General features: G+C 39.0%; 1 protein-coding gene across 4 annotated transcripts in view; it reads right to left on the bottom strand.

Annotated features, from left to right (window-relative positions):
* Positions 1-4,314: 4,314 nt before the first annotated feature.
* Positions 4,315-21,829, bottom strand: part of RAB27A (RAB27A, member RAS oncogene family) — a 34,677-nt gene continuing 17,162 nt past the window's right edge. Inside the window, exons 3-11 of one of the 4 annotated variants that reach the window (XM_087743744.1) lie at positions 18,118-18,288; positions 17,358-17,583; positions 17,035-17,272; positions 14,863-14,899; positions 12,782-12,954; positions 10,979-11,064; positions 10,108-10,211; positions 9,224-9,347; positions 4,315-6,775 (exon numbers count right to left, since the gene is read on the bottom strand). In XM_087743744.1, coding sequence (XP_087599870.1) covers positions 6,577-6,775; positions 9,224-9,347; positions 10,108-10,211; positions 10,979-11,064; positions 12,782-12,934 — 666 coding nt within the window. In that variant the 5' untranslated portion in view covers positions 12,935-12,954; positions 14,863-14,899; positions 17,035-17,272; positions 17,358-17,583; positions 18,118-18,288 and the 3' untranslated portion in view covers positions 4,315-6,576. Of the gene's footprint in view, positions 6,776-9,223; positions 9,348-10,107; positions 10,212-10,978; positions 11,065-12,781; positions 12,955-14,862; positions 14,900-16,071; positions 17,010-17,034; positions 17,273-17,357; positions 17,584-18,117; positions 18,289-21,829 lie in introns of those variants that run through there. The other 3 variants (XM_087743745.1, XM_087743743.1, XM_087743742.1) reach the window with 3 other exon arrangements.

Here is a 21,829-nt window from a genome sequence, read left to right as displayed (position 1 = left end):
CACATAAAGCCTACCTGAAAAACAAAGAGCTCCTTTTCCTGAGCGTGGCTGAAGAGACCAGACACAGCCACTGTTTCTGATGCGGTCTCAGGAAAGACGGCTCCTGTTGGACATAAACCCCTTTACAGCACGACGTAGGACTGACCCTTCACCTCACCAAAACGAGGACACTCCAGGCCACGTTCCCACCCTAGGAAAGCAATTCTGGAAGAACGTGTCATTTTTTAATTTGGGGATTTTGGTTTGGTTTTAACTCTGAGTAGTAGAGTAGCATAAGCTTTTCAAATTGGTCTTCATGTCTTTGGCAGGCTTTGACAGTTGTGAAATACAAGGACCATCATGAGACTTATTATATGTCTTAGCAAGATCTCTTAATAAAACAGATCAGTCATATATAAAATGTGGAAGAGATTATTGCTCCAAAAATGAGAAACTGGGCCACAAGGCCACCACATGAACAATGCTGAGACTATAGTTTGTGTGGAAGTTCTCATTGCTGTGCTTTCTTTGAAGCTGTAAGAAAGCTCCATTTATTGGCTGATTGGAGCCATAATTTCTAAATCATTACACTAACAGGTTATTGGGGGGAAAAGGGTGAGAAGAATATTTACAAAAGCAATACTATGCCAAAAAACACAAACATGCTACATTTACTCACTGGATATACATATCAGCCACATGCATACTAGCTGTAAGAGCATGGTCCGTCCTTTGATTTCACCAGAGAGAATCCTGTTGAAAGCTGAGATACACTCATGCTCATGAAAGTATTAAAAAACAAAACAAAACAAAACAAACAAACAAACAAACAACCCAACCCATACACAGAAACAAAGTTGGGATGAGCTATTAGGCAATACTGCATCTTCAAAAGTAAACTGACTTTTCTCTTTCCCAGATGACTCTCTACTTCCCTGAAACATACATTCATATATTAGTATAGAAACGAAATACAGATGAAAAGATTTTGTGATCAGCTTGTGTTTGAGCCCCTCTGGCTTCTCATTATAAATGCAAAATTTTGTTCTAAGTGTGAAAAATGAATGAAGCTGAAATGGCTCAGTATTAACGTAAGGATAGAGACAGCAACCCAAGGAAAGAAAAGGGAGTCAGACATAGATTTTTAAATCTACGGTTGATTTACTCTAGAATTCAGGCAAATCACTTTCTGCTCCATTTCCATAGTTGTAAGATCCAAGTCTTCTACGGGGGAATTAATTTTTAAAGCAAAATTTGAAGTACTGTCTAAAGCCGATGGCTCAGCATGCATTACTCTAAGGAACCTATTACTCCTTCTGTTCTGCCTCCAACAGTTACCTGTTTATTGTGAAAGGACCTAAATGCTAGGCCCTGCACCTTCGTAAATTGTTTGGCATTGGAGAGTGTCTTCTCTCTGTTCTTCAACCTGGGGTGCCATCCCAGCTCAGAGTCTGAAATCTTCCTCACCGTGTTAAGGCTTTACCACCACATTTCCTGCTTCTCCATTTAAAAGAAATTAACTGAGTATTTGATGAAAAATCCATGTGTTGAATTGCATGTGCCTTTAGGGCAGTTTTTGCTTTCTGGTTTCTAGAACAACAAAAAAGGCAGTCAGCTTGGGGCTATATTAAGAAAGATGGAAGGAATTAAAAGAATTGCTTTAGCACAGGAGAGTCAGTAACCTTATCATCACAGAACTTGTCTCCAATCTTTTTGAAAACCAGACCTCAGCCACATCCTATTGCAGGAGACACAGGCTAGAGCATATGACTGGTGACTAGTACTCACCCCCAGCCTTAAGGAGCAACAGCTCTGAACCGACTCAGAGACAGAGAGCAAGATAGGACTCTACAGGATATTAGTTAGTCTCATGCTGCATGCCGGAGGGAAGGCTCTGTGGCTGTGACAGAAGATGGCAGCCCAGCTGATAAGAGGAAATAGTAGAGACACACACACAGAGCAATTTGATGAGGGCAGCTATGAAGACACAAAGTTTACAGCTAGAGGCAAAACCAAATAGTGACAAGTTTGCTTAGGTCTAGAGCTGCTGTGCTTTGGCATATGCAATTGCAATCCTTCTTTTTCAGTTTGATTACTTTGAGTTTTCTGCCCATGTGACTTTTTTTCCCCATGGGCTGTATTTATTTCACTGAAGACAGCTTTTTCTTGGCAGAGTACTGTATTATGAAGTCTTTGGTGGTTTCTACAATTTAAACACTGTGGATTACAGACTGTCACCAACACCTCCAGCAGACAGACAGGATGTGAAAGCACAGTGATACTACAAGCATTTACAATTGGATTTTTCCCTCCCCTCTTTTCATATTGAGGCACTAATCTCCTCTTCAAGTACAAGCCATTATGTTGTGGATTGGAACTGCTTATTCCTGATCTAAAGATTGAAGGTTGCTGGAGCCAGAATCCAGATTAATTATCAAAAAAGAATATGAACACCTACTCCATTAACAGTTACTCACAGACAGAATTAGGTATCCAGCTGAAAAACAGCCTCACTGGAAGAAGAGGTTTTGCAGCAAACTGAGTGGCTCACTTGTTTGATTTTCGACACAGGTTACCACAGCAAGAATTGTTTCACCAAACATCTCAACTCAATACCTTAAACTCCTAACAAAGCTCTGGTCTGCACATATTTACATACTTGTCCATGTTTCCTAATAGAAGAAAAAGGACTGTCATAAACCGTTCATATAAACTGTCATATACAGTCATATAAAAGAACTGACAACTGTCAGGCATGTACACATGTAGGATCAGGTTCATAGAGCGTATGATCATGTTGGTTGGAAGACACTTCTGGAGGTCATCTAGACCAAAGTCCTGCTCAAAGCAGGACAGATTACACCAGGTGGCTCAGGGCCACATCCAGTTGAGTTTTTAAGTGTCTTCAAGGATGGAGATTCCATAACCTCCGTTGGCTCCTGTTCCAATTTCTGACCGCTTGTACAGTGACAATTTTTTCCTAATGTCTAATCAGAATTTTCTATACCCCAGCTTTTCTCTGTTGCCTCTTTCCTATTCCTGTGCCCCCTGAGAAGAGTCTGGCTCCATCTTCTGTATACCCTCCCATTAGATAGTTCAAGACAGCAGAAAGGTCCCCCTTAGCTTTCTCTTCTTAAGGCTAAGCAAACCCAGTTCTCTCTCCTCCTACCCCTTGTGCCACCCCTTGGTGGCATCTGCTGGACTCACTCCAGCGTGTCAATGTCTGTCTTCTACTGGGATGTCCAAAACAGGGGACAGCACTCCAGATGCGGTCTTGTAATTACTGAATATAAGGAAACACTTCCTCAACCTGCTGGCTTCATTCTGCTAATGCAGCCCCAGATGCAGTTGGCCTTCTTTGCCACAAGGGCACACTTCTGGCTCCTGGTCAATCCCCTTTTGAACAGAATGCACATCCTCTTTTCTGCAAAATGTTTTTTTCAGCCAGTACTACCGCATGGAGTTATTCCAACTCAGATGGAACACCCAGTCACACTTGCCTTTGTTAAACTCAAGGAGGTTTAGTTCAGCTCATTTCTCTTGCCTGTCAAGGAACCTTTGAAGAGCAGCTGTGCCCTCCAGCATATCATAACCTACCTGGTAATCTACACTGCTCTTGATGGAAGTAGGTATTCTGAAAAATCAGGCTCCTTACCTTTGTAGAAGTAGTAGATTTTATAAAGTGTATTGCTCTATTCCCTTTGCTCTGAACATGCTATATGCTCACATTAGCAGCTTTCTGAATGTCTTATGAATACGGAAGTGTTGCCTCTATTTTCTTCTATGGGTTTAAGCTCCTTCTGGCATCACCCAGAAGGCATCAACCCCTCCATCCAACTGGTTCGGTCAGTGCCAGAGGGTAACATCAAGAAGTACCTAGGCCACAGAAGAGAATTTAGACACGTTTGAACTAAAAAAAACCGTAACGCATCGAGGCCGTGCAGAAGGACACAGACTGATATTGAACTGAGACAACAGGAAATGTTACAATTCAGTTCAACAAATGCTGACAAGGTTCATATCAGGAATGTTTAACTATTTTATATTAGTAAGAAATCCTAGGACAAAGCATCATAATGGAAGTCCTTTCCAAAACTTTGTTCCATTACAGATCAACATTTTCTTCTGACACTGGATGGAAACAACTTTTCTTGAAATTACAGTTTCTCATCACATGAGAATTCTTCTTTGTTTGGTTAGTTTTTAGAACTAGTGATAGACTAGTAAGAATAGTGTAATTCACTGTCAAGAAACTTTTACCGTGATTTCTCCTGAGAGCTAAAAAGGGAACAAAAGAGTTTTGTCGCAGAATAATTCAAACAGATAAGTCCTATGGCACATTTCAAAAGCTGACATCAAAGCAATTTTATGTAGACTCTCTTTATACAGTAAATAGTTACATATAATATGCATGACAAAATATGACAGTTTCAGTATTTAATATTTAATATCCAATCTAAACATAAGTATTCAAAAGGAAATATTTTTACACCATTTCAGTAGTCACTTAGCTCAGTAGTTGGTTGCAATAATCGTTACTGTTTTCAGGAAATGGATGGAGCTATAAGCACAAAAACTCCCATTAAAGTTAATGCATGACAAAGTTCCACTGCAACCCTCTGAAAAGCAAAGAGTTACATTAGAAGAAATTCAGACACTGAAGTACAGTGAAATGTGTTGTGTCCTACAGTAGAGTTCGATACTCTACTGGTCAGAAACGTGATGTTAACTTCAAAAGGCACTCTGAGTTAAACTACAGTAACTCCGGTCCACAGACATTTTAGAATCTTGGTATTGTATAGTAGACAAAAACCCTATATTTATTCAATATAAATTGCTTTAATCTCTGTCCTAGCCCCAGAGCAGTCAAATTATATTGCACTTTTAAAATATTCTGTGTAGGCTGTGATAAAAATCTAATATTTACATGTTGTGTTTGTTAAAGAACAATGCATTACTTTGTAAAATATTTTAAGAACCAAGTTTTAACACTTATTCTTGCATTATTAACATAACCAGACGCTACACCAAATATACATTTTTTTTTTAATTAGCTCCTATTCTAGAAACATTTTTGGTCCTTCAAAAAATTTGTTGTGCTGCAATTCATGTTTACAACTGGTATCAATGTTTGCCTGAAATTGCAGTAGTTAGAATATTTAAATAAATAAATATATAATTTCTAAAGAAGTAATAGCTTTGGAGTTTTGTAAACAAACTGCTGTGGAAAGTCTGTAAAAAAGACTCAATTTGGCATGTCATGACTTTAATTGGCAATACTTCAGAGTTATACAACCTCTGCCAGGGTAGAAAACAGTTTGGTAGGCACATCTTATAAATCAGTCTGGAAAAAAGACTCCAAAAAATACTGATTGTGCCTTAGGTTGTATGAATAAATAAAAACGATCAAAACGTAACATGATCCACTGAAACCAAAACTGACATTTCTGTGATCCATAGGGGGGAAAAAAAGAGAAAAGCAACTCTATTCTTTTTTAAATACAACCTAAAGGAAATGAACAAGCCGTAAATGAATATACGATAACCAAGATGTACAAGACACAAAGGTTGGCAGAATAAAACGTGCATTAGAAATACTGATCTAGACAGAACTCGTATTTTAGCTGCATCTCACCAGAAGACAATCATCATTCGTTTTTTCAATCCAAATTTGAAGAAACATTCCAAATCTGTGTTTGGTAAAACAAATTCAGCGCAAAGCACTAGCTCTGATGAAATTTTGCTGACATCTAGGTTGCCCTACATTCCTGTTAAAACATGAGTGGTAACATAAATGAAACATAACAACAGATGTACAGTTATGCCATTTACATATAAATGTATATGCATGTTCTAGAAATTCAAATGATGTCAGGAGGTCTCATAGGCTGTGTTGGATATATTTTATATAGTACAGTTGCAGTTTACACGTTCAATTTCATAACATACCCAAAGTGCTCTACATATGCACCCCTGTGCTTCTCTGTAGTTTTTTATTCTATATAGAATAACTTTCTATTGGTTTTCATCACTAAAAACTGATGGTTTGAGAGAGCAAGGAAAAACTAATCGCAGGCTTTTGCGGAAAACACAGAATTTGCTCTTTAAGATTGTTATTGATTGATGAAAGATTAAATGTTCCTTTTCAAAACCAAGAACCATGTTGGTAAGCTTGCCGTTAATAGAGACTTAAGAGCTGTCATAGTATCTAATCTAAATGCCTATCCTATGTAGTTAACAGACCCTTCAAAAGGCAATTGAGAATTCTTCAATTCAGAATCCTATCCTTTCTCATTGCCCATAGAGAGATGTTTCTAAATTTGATAATGAAAATTTCTCTCCTTCCCTTCCCTCCAAAGTAGAGAATTAGAGTAATATCCAGTGCTACACCAAATTAAACCTCTGTCCCATCACTAATAAACTGCATACCTTGCAAGCAAAGGTCAATGTTGTTTGAGAGGGAAAAACCAAAAATTAGTATCAAGAATTAATATAGCTCATTAAATAACTACACAATGTGATTTATCCATAAGTTAAACAGTTAAGCTGCAACTGTACTATACTTTAGCATCTACATTAAACTTAATTGTAACCGAGTTAACAGCCACATTTGCCTTTTTCTTGCTCCTCATTCAGTTGTTCTGTAGAGCTGTGCCCATTGGAGCGCACTACCCCTTCTGGGATCCAGGATTTATCCACACACCGTTCCATGCGCTTCATAATGAGGTCAAGCAGAGTTTCAATGGCTTTGCTTACATTATTCCCATTAGCTGCACTGGTTTCAAAATACGGTATTCTGCAGAAGACAAAAAACACAAACTTACATCACACAGTTTATATTCATAGGAGCAAAACCAATACATGACTACTGCCACATACTTAGAAATCATACAAACACTGTTACTGCTACTCCATAGCAGAAAGACGCTAAGTGGTCAGTGGTCTGAAATGCAAAAGAAATTAAAGAAATGGTAGGTAGGGCAGAAGGATAAGCTTTAATTTACATCATGGAGTCCACAATCTACAGAGGCACTGGTCAGTATGAGTTCCCAAAGTTATGCTCCCGAGGTCTGTTTTTTTCAGCTCCATTCCCCACAAGAGATGCAATTACTTTATATAGCCCTGTGTGCATAAGTGTTCCCCTTACTGATTTCTATCTACGTCAGCTAGGGTGTCATTGCGAGAGAGGGAATGCTAGTATGGATGTTCCCCTGCAGGCAAGGCAGTAAAGACTCCTAATGTGGTAGTCTTATCACTACAAAAGGTGACCGTTTCCTCTGTTGACACCTCAACTATAAGCTCTCTTACATAAAACAAACAAACAAACAAAAAAACCCAAAAAACCCCACTGTTCAGATCACCTGTGTCTTTGTTAAAAATGTTTCTGGGCACCTTGGTATTGGAAATAAATTGCTAGTTTTCATTATCATTGTGGGTCAGGATGTTTCAATGGCGGATCTGCAGACTTTTGACCTTCTGTGCTCGGTGCTCCCCATAGGGTGGTGCTGGAGTGGCAACATTAGCGTTACTCCCCAAAAATGACTGAAACAATCACTTCATAATTTTAAGTATTTCTTACTTAACTTGCAAGATTCTATGAGTGGTCAAAAATATTCTATTACTGTCTCTGTGTGTAGGTCTCCTGCAATCATTTTCAAAATACATCACTTACCAGTACAAGGCCTTTCCACAGAAAGAGGATATTCCCTATCTCACACTTTTGTTACCAGAAGACTGTCTGCTGCAGCAGGATTTATCTTGCTTTCCCTCAGGAGCATTTGGCAAAGTGACTCCTAGCAGCTATCTTGTCTCACTTCTAGGGGGCAGAGAACTTTGTAACTGCCTACAGATTGGATGTGATCTGCAACTTTGACTTTTAGCTCCCTATTCCTAAATTAAGTTGGCATTTTCAGCCACAAAGATAAATGCTTCAGAAATTACTTCCAGAAGGTGAAATCTCATGCAAAGAGATCTCTTCCAAATCTTTAAGAAATGGCTACATGCCATCTGCTGCTGTTTAAAAGTTTTTGCTCCTTCACAAGCAGCTGGTTAAAGTACCAAATGCACTTGCTGTTGTGTGTGTGACATGGACTTCAACCAAGCATTCTCACAGGAGAAGGAAAAAGTAAGAAGGTAATATTGCGCTAAACCCATTTGTCTCTAATAGACAGTTTGCTTCTGATTTGCTTCCAATGACTCTTCAAGGTCAAAGAAAGCTAGTTTGTGACTATGTGATAGGAAACACAACAGGACTAGACCTGCAGAACAAGGCAGTTATCACTGAGGACCTGGTGTTCACACTATGCATGTTTTGTGGGCTTTACTTTGGACCAGCTCTAATCTAGTCCCTCAGACTGAATGGAAGTTACTGGTTGGAGCACATCATCTAGTTTAGTTTTCAACTGAGAAGGAATCCAGTTCACATGCTAGAAAGCTGCTCCACTATGTGAATCAAACCACAATAAATGGATCAGAAGATTTTCTTCAAAAGTGCACTTCTGATCCACACTGAAATGCAAATGTAATCTAGAGATGAGACCCAGAGAAGAGTTAAGGGAGTATAAGAGTACTATGGGATTAATTAGTATCTGATAGGAACAAAGATTTTACATAGTTCCTTTAGGGACACATGACCTGTGCCTGTGGGGAAGGGGAAGGGCAAGGCTACCCTGTCTTCCTGCTGGTCTGACTTGGTTTTCAGACTCCCTGGAAGTCTCTGAGAGTGCGGATGCCTGCACGAAAACACTGCTGACCCCCTTGAGGCTAAGTCACTAAGAATTCACCTAAGGTACAATCCTAACAAAATTGCTTGAACAGTTGAGGGAAGATAGAATGGGAGGGGGCAGAGAACAGGGGAACCGTGGTCTGGACCAGAACTGCTCTTCTGTGGGAACCCAGCACTCTGCAGGCAGACTGTCGTAACGCTGGTGAATGCGTCCCCCAAGGCTCTCAAAGAAACTGAAGCCACATGTTTCCATGGCCATGTGAAAATTTACTTTGTTTACTGCCAAGGAAAGAAGAAGATTAACCAATCTCCAGTGCAAGATTATTGCAATACTAAGTATGAATTTTTAGGCAATGCAGAAAAAGTTAATCTCTGACAGAAAAAAAAGATATCATACTGGCCAGTTAAGCATTCTAAAATGCTTATTTTCACAATAACCCTTCAGTATACAGAAAAGGCATTACAGAACACATTTCATTCTTCTTTAAACACAGCAATAACTGGAAGGAAGTTACTTACCGATATTTTTCTGCAAGTTCCTTAGCCTCTTCTTCTTTCACCACTCTTTGGTCTTCCAGATCACTCTTGTTTCCACATAATACAATGTCAGGGTTTTCACAATATGCATGCATTTGTAGCTGACCTAACAGCAACAACATGAATAGGGGTCACAACTTACTGTCACACATGAAGCTTAGTAAGAACACTACCACATTTCAGGGGACACAAAGTCCTTCAGGAAAACAACTCTTTCAAAGACAGGAAAAAAAGTACGTTCCCTGTTATGTCACAGCACTTCTGCTATTGCACCGAGGAGCCAGAGAACAGGTGAACATCCACTATCACATACCCAGTGAAAAAGCCAGGGGAGCAGAAGCCTGACAAAGCTAGCACAGAAGCTGTGTATTTGTAGCTTAAGGAGTTATGCTCACCAAGCATCTTCAGTGAGCTGCCAGGAAAGCATATACTTCCCTCTCCTGACAGAAGATGCAGTTTGGGAACAGCTTCACCTAGATACACCAGCCTAGTAACATTTACCTTCCATTAAGTTTTGCTGACAAAGCTTCAGGTGAGTCAAAATAGAGTTTTGCATAGGCTTTCCACACACTTAAATTACTGGATATCACCAGAGTCGGGGATACGATGTTCTCTCAGCTTGCTTTCACATAGGTTAAGATTCAAGTTCAGTAGGCAAAGCTGAATTTCAAGTAAGCACTAAAAGCCAGCACTAGCAGCTATTACAGTTACGAATGCAACGCTTACTTTCTTTTACTGAGAAAGCTATAAAAAACCCCAGTATTTTCAGTTTTATTTCTCAGTGAGACTCCATATTTACAAACATAGCCCTCTTCTTGCCTGTGCAAAGAAAGAGAGAAAAAAGAAAGAATAAAGAAATGCCATACTTATCCAGTTCCTGACATTCAGAAAGCTTTGCTCATTTGTCAGATCAAAGAGTAGAAGAAACCCCATGGCATCTCTGAAGAAAGCTGTCGTCAAGCTACGAAACCTAGACCAACAAAGTGAAATTAGTTGGCTCTTCTGACAAGTTACTTTGAAAATATAATTGCATACAGTCATAAAACTGAGGTAGCTTAAGACTGAATTAACTAGAATGAAATATTCATCATAATTGTTTTGCTGATGTAGGGACTGGATAACAAGAATTGCTAACATTACTATGGCCTAATCAAGGCCTAAGGAAGTCAAGGAGACATTTTGTTCAAGCATGAGAGCTTTGGATAGTGTCTGCTACTATAAAGCATGACTTGATCAAAATTCAGAAATTAAAATAAGAATGAAATTCAAACTTTGAACAGAAATTTGTCCCCTATACACATCAGTTCTTGATTTTAAGACTATCAACCACTAGGACGCTAGTCTTTCGATAGACAAATAGAAAAGAATCCTTTGAGGTGATTTCACCTGTCTGACCTTCCCAAGACCTCAACATATTTACAGAAATTTAAGGAAAACTGAAAAAAGAAAAGCTTTAAAAACATCTATATACCCTCATCATGAAAAAATAAACGTAAAGTTTCCAAAAAGCAACAATTACAGTTTTAATGTTCTACAGTTGTAAGTTACAGTTGTAATTTAATGGGTGTGCATAGGAAACTTCTCCTCACTGTTAAAATTAAAGTAAGCGCACTTTCCCATCTTAAGTCATACAATTAAAATGTAACAATCAATAAAGAGAATTCATGTACTCGGTTCCATTTGCATCTAGCTTGATGACAACTGCCTTACTTGCTAGGTAGAGGGGGCAGAACGTACCTTTCCTGCCCTGCAGTATCCCAGAGCTGAAGATGTATCCTCTGTCCTCTGCCACCAACACCATCTGGCCCATTGGGTCTATACACCTGTAAAATGTAAATTTGCAAGACTGAGTATTAGCAATCCAGCCTCTATAGAACACAAAATAACTGACATTTAAAGTCATTAAATGCAGCAAAACTAGCACTGCCGATGCAAAGATCCCAACTACAACTCAATCCCTCTGCTTTATAAGACAAAAGTAATATGGGTTGCATTTTAATTTTGCATCCAGTTGAATATTTAAAAATAAGGGTAAAAGTGAAACTGGGAAAACAGTACCCAACAGACTATAGACTCCAAAAGATATTTAGGGCAGCCATTAAGTTTCATTAGGCAAGCTTAATTTTAGTATTTTGATTTTCTACTTTTTGCTGTTATCTTGTATCGTGTTCAAATTAAAAGGTAATTATAAGAAAACAACAATCGGATCATGCAATCTGGCAATAAATTTGTACCACTAACAGAACCTCATTAGCAAACAGAATATACTCATAAAGACATCTCTTCTTAGCTGCCAAAAGATTGCTGAAAAAGAGCTGAGGGGAGATCTTATCATATCACAGCTTAAAAAGCAGAAATTGGATTATAATAACAAAAGCTGAAGAGTTTATTCAGCATGAAAATATAAATAAGGGCATCTGTTAGCTTTGGAAGGATCAGATAAAAATAGATTCATTTCTTGTTTAGAACACTTCATGTTAGGTCATCTTCTTTACCCTCAACTGTCATTGTACCCAAGATTACCAGAGTTACAAACATTATCTTTAGAGACACAAAAACTTGCTGAATTTGTGGATTTTATCATTCAGGTTGTGAAACCTAAATCTTACCCTGAGTTGTCAAATATGCTGATCAAGTAAACCCACCATGTTTACTATCCCACAAAAGGAATACTATCTTATTCAAGAGTCCAGTTTCTCATTTCAGTAAGATATTTACACCTTCCACTACTGTGGTGCATGTCATCCATCAAAAGCCAGTCTGCACAATGCCCATTACACCATCCAGATTTCTGGACACTTGGGAAATCATCAGACTACACTGAAAGGCATTTAATACTTCTACATAAGAATGAAAAAAACTTGTGTCAACTCAATTTCTCAGTGCAGTAAGGACTAGCATCCAATTGGTTATCATAATGCAGTGCTCAGCCTCATGTCAAAAGTATTATTTGCCTAGTTTAATAACAATTCAGAGGTTAAAAAAACACAAACTACCTTATTTTTCACAATTTTCTGGTAGTGGTAACTGCTCAGGAAGATAGATCAGTTCCATGTATCATGCTATCCCACTTCATTCACATCTTAAAACGGTTTTAAAAAATCAACATTACAGTCCTTGTTCACTAGCCATTTCAGTTCACAAACAGCAAAACGATTTTTACTACAGCCCAATCCTTCCTCGTGAAGGGAGTTCAATAATAAAAGTGCTACTCCAGGTACTATGTGCACAACTCACAGAGTAGATACACTCATAGATACACTTGCTGAGCAGTAAGAAGTGGTTGCTTAGAATCAGCTCTTCTTACTTTGACTTTGGGGAAAATGGCGGGGGGACGACGAACGACACGACAACACACAATAACGACAAAAATAACCAGGTAAAATGAGATCATTTCCTTGTCACAAGATTAATTACACAGTAACTATTGATTGCATGCCTACACATAAGGATCGGCAGGTTAGATTTTTAAAAAATAGATTCTAGCTATCATCAAGACAGATACCATTTTAAAGTAGCACACAGTTTGTGAAAACTCACCACTCTCTTTTCCCGAAAGTCAATGCCCACTGTTGTGATAAATTTGGAATTAAATTTGCCATCCGTATATTGGTAAAGAAGGCTGGTCTTTCCTACTCCAGAATCACCAAGTGCTAGAAATTTTATGAGGTAATCATAGTCCCCATCAGACATAGTGAGAATTCAGGAGACACCTTAAAAAGCAAAGCGAAAAGGATTAGTTAGTGAACAATTCTGCCAAGGCTTTTTTTGACAAATGTTTAAAATACAAATCGTTATTTGAATTACAAAGCATCCAGCAGTGGGACCAGTTCTGTGCTCTTTTACACTGATTTCACTTTAAACTCTCAGTTATGCCAATTATCAATATCAAATTCAGCTGTGACTGAAAAAAATGCATAGTTAATTTTATCACATTCCTCTTATTACAAAGAGAAGACAAAATAATTTTAACTTCTTCAGGAAAGACTAAAAAATCAAGGTCAAGTATTCAAGATATCTGGAACATGAACTGCAGAACTGTTTTTAATGTGCGTGGAAGCTGGCAAAAGCTACTTGAACATACCACATGCCCACTATATTTATTAATAGAAAATTACTGTAATTTTTATTTAGCTATTTTTCAGTCTTGAAAAAGTTTTTTCATATCAGGAAGAAAAATAACCAAGCAACATTTTGTTGTTGCTGTTGTTGTTGTTGTTTTTGTTGGGATTTTTTTGTTTTGTTTAGAGGACCAATTTTCAAAGTTTTTAAAGTTTTTATCATGATGGTAATTAATCATTTAAACTAAATCTTGATTCTGAATTGCCATTAAACAACACACACATTTTCCTGTGGCCCATACACATTTAAGAAATTTCTCTCTGTCCTTTTTGTTCCCTTGAAAAAATGACCATATTAGAGATAGTCTGATCAAAGTGCAGTAACAGCTAGAATGTATAACAAAAATCACTGGCAAATTTCATATATACTAGAAAGAATGATGTAAGTGCACTAGTACTTTCCTGTTGAGTAGCTACTGAGCCTCTCTTCCCCCAAAACAAACATTAGAGAGCTGCCTTAGGTTGTTTTCAAAGAAAAGAACGTGAAAAGATAAGCCTAAAATAATCATTCTAAAAGCAACATAAAACTGGCATTAAATTGCCTCTTATGAAGGAGGGAAATAAGATACCAAAATACAAAAAGTAAGTTAGATGATGAAATAAAATACCAAAAAAAGTAAAACCTGCTGTTTCAACTGTAAATATCTGTATTCAATTGTAAATAAAGTATGTTGGAACTATTTGTAGCTTGAACTAGACAAAATTATTCATTTCAAGTCAAACACTGCAGTAGTTTGCATCAATAACAAAACACCAATTCATTTCTTGAATAGCAACTCACAGCTCGAGGTTTGGAAAAAACTCCGTATCTGAAGTATGTGGGTGTCAATCACCACCGTTAAGCTAAAACCATGACTATCTTTAAAGCTTCAACTTTGTTAGTACTGCTCTTGGTTACAAGACAGAACTGTGATTAGTCGACTTAGTCATGTCTGGACTTACCACGATCAAACGCAGACAACGGTCAGATTTACACCCAGACACTCTCCAGCTGAAGAGTCAGTGGAAAGCATCTGACACTTTTTTGCCATTTCCAGTTTTGAAGTCTCCCTTCCCCCAGCCAAGGCATATTTTACATTATGCCCTCAATGACAGTAAAACCTTGCAGGAAAGGGGGTTTAGGCAACAGAGTCACTACCACACAACAGCCAGCTAATTCACTTTTCACTGCTTTGTTTTAATGCAAAGTTTTGCAACAGAGTAAAAGATAGAAACAAAAAACCTTGCAGTAATAGTTATGAGTGAGCTTTTTACATAAATACACCACAACTGCAGGCCTGCATCTACCACGCAGGTCTGAAGGAGCAGTATGTTCAAGTGAGCAAGTGGAACAGGCAGCCACACACTGACATAAGAATATTTTTAGAAGAAATTAAAAGCCCTGATCCATTAGACACACTCACATATACCAACAAAAAGGGGTCTAGGGTTTTTGTTTCGTTTTTTAAATCCTCCCCCATGTTGGGGAAGGAAAAAACAAAGTAAAATCAGATCGCCTACCTTGTAGCTCTACAAAAGGTCTTTTCATTGAAAGGCACTAGAAGAAAGGGAAAAATATTTTAAAAAGCAAACAAGGAGGTTTTTACCAAAGACTGGATTTGATTTAGACTTCCATCTCTTAGATGGTGTTTCTTTCGCTCTCAGATGTTCTCCAAGGGCAAAGAGCTGTGTAAGCTCCCCCTCTACTCAAGTACGTGTTCTTTCAGCTTCAGTACTCCTAAAGCAATTGTTGCTTAAAAAGGCTTAAATGCAAATCTTATGGCCAGTATATTATATAAAGACAAGTTAGCTTCATGTCTTTTACTATGCTATCCCACTTGTACAGAAGTATTTGCCTTGTCGGTATTTTGTTAGCTAGCTATAGGTATGTAGAACATACTTTTAATAAAACAAGTGATAGTGCCACCTAATCACTGCTAATTTATGTTGTAAGAAAGCTAATTTATTTTTTCCCCTGTGCAAGACGGAGGAAAGAAGGGCTCTACAGCTCTTACTTGGAGCTGTAAGAAACTGCTATGGTTCAGCTGCATCCTTCCACTGAACAGAGCTGGGTGAAAGCTCTGGTTAAAACACAAAGGTCAAGGTTAGACCTTGGGAAAGTAAAACCTAAAGGTATTCCTAGTATCATATCTGATTTGTGGAGTATTTGTTTGGGCAAAAACACCACATCATTCGGACCACTTAAACCTCAATTCTCCCTATGGCTGGTAGCAAATAAAATTTGCAAGTGACTGAAAGAGGACTAGGAGCCCTTCACAGAAAGGGCCTAAAAATGCTTTCTAAAGGATTTGCTTGAGAAGGAAATTTTCCGCTTAGGCTTTTGAAATGCACACACCTTTCACTGCACCCCATAATGTCAATCTATTATTCAGATATCTCCAGGGAGTGGTTCTTGTGAAACCCTGCACAATTAACCTATCCTTGGAGACATGCAAAGAGCTATTTTCTTAGCAGTTTCAAGCCCTGTCCTCCTCCTTGTACAAATATTTAAGTAGTGATCTCCACCCTCTACTTCCGAGACCTGCAGTCCTAGGGCCCAGACACATCCAGCTCCACACAACAGAAATAAGAATATATTCACAGCAAAGTATATTCATAGCAAAAACTGCTGTGGCGTTTTTAAAAGTCATGGCCCTGTTACTATAAACTCATCCCATTTTTTTCCTTCCAATTTTGCTTTTTTTTAAATTAGGCTTTATAGCTTCATACCTTCCAGTCTTTCCTTCCATATCTCCATACCTCATGCATCAGGGGAGTGGGAGGTAAAAAAGGAAGAATCAGAAAAAAAATGATGATACAGTTGGAATTCATCAGGTCACCAAAAGAAAAAAAAAAAAAACAAACCTGAATTTGTTTTAGAATGATCATTCCCAAATCTTGCTTCTAAGAGTAAGAACTCCTTGGCTGAAAAAATTCACTGATGGACACAGTTTTAGGCTCCACACCAAGCCCTCTAGGGTTTTTCCCTTTTGTAAACCCATCCTTGAATCCCATTCACCTCTGGCTTTGCACTTCACCTAGCATGCAGATGGACAGAGGCTATGAACAAGTGCTGGGAAAACTCCACTGGCCTTTTCCATTGCTGACAGGACCCCTACAGCCATCACTTAAGCTGTGCCTGTACAGCTGCCACTCAGAAGCCTCCACATACACACACGTCCAGATCGTGGCTTACCAAGATGGGATGCTCTGCAAAGCAAGTGCTGCTTTTGTTCATTGCATTTCCTAGTCCAAGGTACTTTCACATTAACAGGCATCAACGTTAATAAGCTCATATTTTTGCCTCCAGGACACAAATATCACAACCCTATTGTGTGATAAAACATTCAAGACTATGGCAGTGTCGTTCCTGAGTAAATTAAGGAAATCAGCTTGGCATGCAGGATCTCCCCCGTGCACTATGGGGACAGGACATATGCTTTCTGAACAAACTGGCCTTGTGCAAAACATGCAACTCCTGTGCTGCTACAGAGCTGATGGAGGGGAGAATGAAGAAGGCACAAAGAGATGAATAAATGAAAACGCAAGTCAAAAAAAAAAAAAAGAAAAGCATTGAGCTGCAAATAAAAACGTGTTCACACACACAGAGAGTGTAAAATTCAGGAAATCTGAACATGCTCTTAAGCAGACAGTCTTCAAGCACATCAATTTAAAGTAAAGTATACCACTTACCCCAAACTCTGCTAAAGGAATACTTAGGCCACACTGGAGATAGTACTTCCAGTAGAAGTATTTTTCTAGCACCACCTCTTTAGCACACAGCCAAGAGGCTTACGTGTCACCTGTTTGCATTCATGTTGATGGGTGCTCAGAGATAAAGAGGTGTGCCTCATGTCTCCATGTCTAAGGAGGGCGCTGCCTGGCAGTGTGGCTGGGAAGCAATTACACAGTTCACATGTCCCATTTATTCCTAGAGGCAAACAGCATTTCAGAAGAGATCTGTGTGTGACCTACCTAGGAGCAGATGTAAAGTACCTGCTAAATCACCCACACACCTTAATACAATTATATTGTTCCTAACAAGCGTTTTCATAGAAAAATGTATTAACGATGGAGTATATGGATCACAGCTGTTCAGTTCTGTTCATAGCTTTACATCTTTCTCTCTCAGGTGCAAGGAGAATACAGCAGTCTCTAATGCAAACTGCTGTTTTCTTTCTTCCTCTCTCGTACAGACTCGAGGACACGACGCTGCCTCACGGGTACCATGGTGAAAGCCATCTTTACCAAAGAAGAGAAAAATTATTGTTTGGCAAAGACTGGAACATAAGGTATTACATCTGACGTGACTTCAGACCACACCCGCAACACCACCCCATTTCACAGAGAAGCAATACATATCTAACAGAGGAAGCTTTTTGGGGGTGGGGGGTCCTCCCCACACTACACCACCTAGCCAGCCCTCCCAAGAGCAAAAAAGCCACTATTCTGTATTAAACTACTCAAGTAAAACCATTTGTTTGACTCAACCCACTCTTCCCCCTCATACCAAGTGAAATGACTCTCTGTACACAAACTCAGACATCACCCCAGCATCCCAGATCTGTGGTGCAGCCAGCCATAACACCAGTGACAAACATGGTAGGATATACCACACAACTATAAAGAGACAAACTAATTTGAATTTGCCAAAACACAGATATTAGACCAATAATTAATTCATATTCTAAGATACCACAGGATTTTATCACATTATCCTTTTGGGGATGGACAGCAGACTCTCAAGAGTTACAGTTAACTGTTAACAGTGCCCACCTTCTGCAAGTGTCCCTCAGTTTTCAGGTAGATCTTACAAAGACAGACGAGTTGTGGCTTGGCCTTGCCTTCTTTGTTCGGGAGAACCAGATCCCACTGGAACAGCGGGACATTCACTGGTCTGTGTCCTAGAGGTAGGAGCCAAACTGCAGTGAAGTCTGCATATTCCCCCTGCAATGGAGATCCAGCCCTCAGTGGATAGAGGGAGCGCAGCAAAGGGTTACATCCCTTGGCATCTATCACAGCAAGAGCAGTGTGCAATAGGCAAAAAAGTTGGGAGTTTGCTTAAGAAGGTTCTCCTGTATTCATAGATAATTGAGCCATATTTGTAAATATACTGTGAAAAAGTCAATGCTATTTAGAGTTCAAAAATGCTTTGCAAATGAAGGTTTTGCCAAACATGGCTTTATTCTTAAAAAGCAGTTGAGGATGCATGCTTATGATTAAAAAGTTGACATCAGCATTGGGGGAAGAGGAGTCCAAATCCCACACAGACAGAAAAGGAAAATACTGCAGGTGTCTTGATGGACAATGTGTAAATACAAGTACATGGTAATAAAGCATTTGTACGGGTTTGATCATTCTGCAAGTACAAGTAAATTCATACTAAAAAAGGTTCTCACCCGAGCGCTACACAAACTTAAACAATTTCAATAGCTGTTTCATACATCACCTGATCTGTTACAGCAGAAGCAACGAGAAAGTGATCTGGACCTCAAAGGAATGCGTTCACGACTCCTGTCATACCAGCACTCCCATCACACTACAGCAAAGCAATAACCACATTCTTGCCTAGCGTGGGTGAAGTGTAGCGAACGGCCTCACCCTGCTCTAAGGCTTCAGTAGCACCTTAATGCCTGCAAAACTGGTCACCATCAGACACTTGCCAACTCTGTCGAAACAGGGGACAGAGAGTTAAACAATGTTCCTACTTACTCAACACTTTATTAGAAGTGCCTTTGGCTAAAAGCTGCCAGATATGTACAAATGTAATTTAAACAAATTATGACAACAATTTTTTATAAACTCAAGTAACTGCTATGCTGGGGGAAGAGAGTTAATAAATAAGCATTTTACTGAAATATTCTGAGCTGCACTATTTTTTTCTTAGGAAAATATATGACCTGGCTTGCTTTAATTTTGGCCAAAATGACACTTTCTGCGACTTCTGGGACTTTTCTGTAACATAAATAACAAGAAGGAAAATACCCCTTCCTCTCACAAATGAGAGGAAGAGATTCAGTTGCTCTGAGCATTTATCTTTTGGTTACTCTCAATTGCTTTACTTGACATTTCATTGTTATGACCTTTTTAGTTTCAACTATAGAGGAATTCTAAGGAATTGTAGGATCAATGTCTAAGGATTGTCTCTTTCTTGGAAGGATTTAAATCATTTTAAGGGTGCTCAGGATACATATAAGAGTCTGCAAAAATACATGCAAACAAATAGGCTGCAAGGCTTTAGCTTCCAAATGCTGATGTCACTTCTGTCTCAGCTGAAGACGCTCTAGGACACTTTGTCAGCTGTCAGCATTGCTAGAACTGCAGAATTTTGCAGAGCAAGAAGAACTGACAGGCACACAAAGCACTCCGAGAATGAGTTATAACGGGATATGCCAGGCATAAAATCACGATCCTACCCAGAAAGGGGGCACAAAAGAGGTAAGTGAAGCAACAGGTCTGCAGATGTGGTGAGAGCATTGCACAACAGGCCGTGCAAGGAAACAGCAGATTCTGGATTTCGTTTCCAGACAGCCAGGGGAAACTGGGAACGGAGAAGCCAGGAAAGGAAACAACAGTTAGTTTTGCAACTATATCTGCATTTCAGCATAACCAAACCAATGAAAAGGAGGCTGAATTTCAAAGAACAGCTCAGTTACATAAAGGAATGAAAGGCAGCATAGAACTGGAAAAAAATGGAAAATAAAACCAGGAATGTTGCACGTGATACTCCAACACCACCCATACGGAAGGATCTCTGTGCAGTTTCAACTTATCTGCAAAAAGTGCAGCACCATCTCTTTCCCCTCATTAGTTTCTAACATTTTCATGCTTCATGGAAGGACAATACTGTAGATGAATTTTGCAACGGTATCTGATGAAAACAGCTGAACTCCCTGAGAGGACCTGTCTGCCTCCTGGAAACGAGAGCTTTTGCCTCCCAAGTTACCTCTTTGAACTCTCATCAGAAGTTGCTTTCAAGTTGTAGCAGTGAAGCAAACGTCTGTACCATGTGAATAAACTCCAGAATAGACTGGGAAAAATAAGGCAAAGATTTTTTTTTTTTTTTTTTAAAAAAAACAGCTCCATACTACTTACTCCTTCCTTAACCATTCAACTGTTCCTCTAATAAATACATTAAGCCACAATGCCTTACAAGTTAATGTGCCATGCTTTTTCACTAACTTATGAACAGGGAATTCAGAGCGATGCCCAGCATCCTTCCTTGATGGGACAATTCTGACCGCCTTGGGACTCAGCTCATAGCTTACCCACAGCCTAACCTTAACATGTGTAACACATCTCTACACTGTACCTGCTCTTGACAGTACCAAGGAATTATGAATTGCAAGTCTTACGTAGATTTACACAGTTTCAAACTCTTTCAGTCAACACAGGAGCCACCAGGATTTCACCCACAAAGCTGGTCGTATTCACAGAAGGGAAATATCCAGAAGTTTGCCCACCCACCCATTCAGCAACACTTCTAACTCCAGAAGGACAAGGAAAAAGAGTACACTTCTGTTTCTGCCCTCAGAAATAGCCACTGAAAGATAAAGGAGAAGATAATAAGAATCAGACAGGATCATAAAAATTGAGCATTTCTTTAAGGAGTGGTTAGGTTTTCCTGCAGATAACAAAAATCTCCAGCAGACAGCTAGAACAAGCAGACACATGAAAAAGCAGAACAAAAGGAATAAGAAAAGGTAAAAAAAAAAATCTAAAAACTGAAAAAGGAAGCAATTTCGTATGTGCAGTTAGAATATGAATGCAGTGGCATCTCAGGGAAAACACATGCCTGTACTCAGGCTAAAGAAAGTAGTACATTTTATGCTCTGCTTATATGGGCGATTCAGTAGGCTGCGATACACATTTGTCAGGCCAGGTTCTTTGTCCAAGCCCGTTAAAGCACATACTGTAAACAGCCAGAGGAAAATATTTGCAGCTTTAAAAAAAAATTTTTTTTTTCCTCCTCCAGGGCAGGAAAGTTCTCAGCTGCCTTCCACCTTGTTTTGTAGGATAGATACCTGGAATACAGATAATGCTTCTCCAAAAGGTCACACCACCAAGCTCATGAAGGGTACAAGATACATGCTGCATTAGAAGGAAATAATTTGGCAAAAATAAATTATCATTATTAGGTCAATTAAAAGTCTATGGAGAAGGTCAGGCAACAGACAACTTGAAGATACCTCCTAGTCACTGTTAGATAAAAGTGAAACCCACACAAATATGATACAAATGGGACTATAAAATAAAACTGCATCATTCATCTAACATGATGTGGGCAAGCGTACAAAGGTGTGAGGCAGGAAAGAATTTCAGTGCAGAATTTAATCCACGTTTTCATCCTTTGGATTAGGAAATATCTGCTTCTCTTGTTTTTCATAGGAGGCAAACTCTGTTCCTTGCTAACTCTGGTTTTTGATTGGAAGAGGCAACAAAAGTTACTCTTTTTTGCAGCTGCTACCATTCTTCAGCATTATTGCTT

This window comes from Nipponia nippon, unplaced genomic scaffold (assembly GCF_047370975.1).
Source record: "Nipponia nippon isolate SJK-2023a ecotype South Korea unplaced genomic scaffold, ASM4737097v1 scaffold_9, whole genome shotgun sequence".
In the NCBI taxonomy this organism is placed as follows: Eukaryota; Metazoa; Chordata; class Aves; order Pelecaniformes; family Threskiornithidae; genus Nipponia; species Nipponia nippon.
Note: the sequence above shows the minus strand (reverse complement) of the source record. Positions and strands in the feature narration are given on the sequence as shown.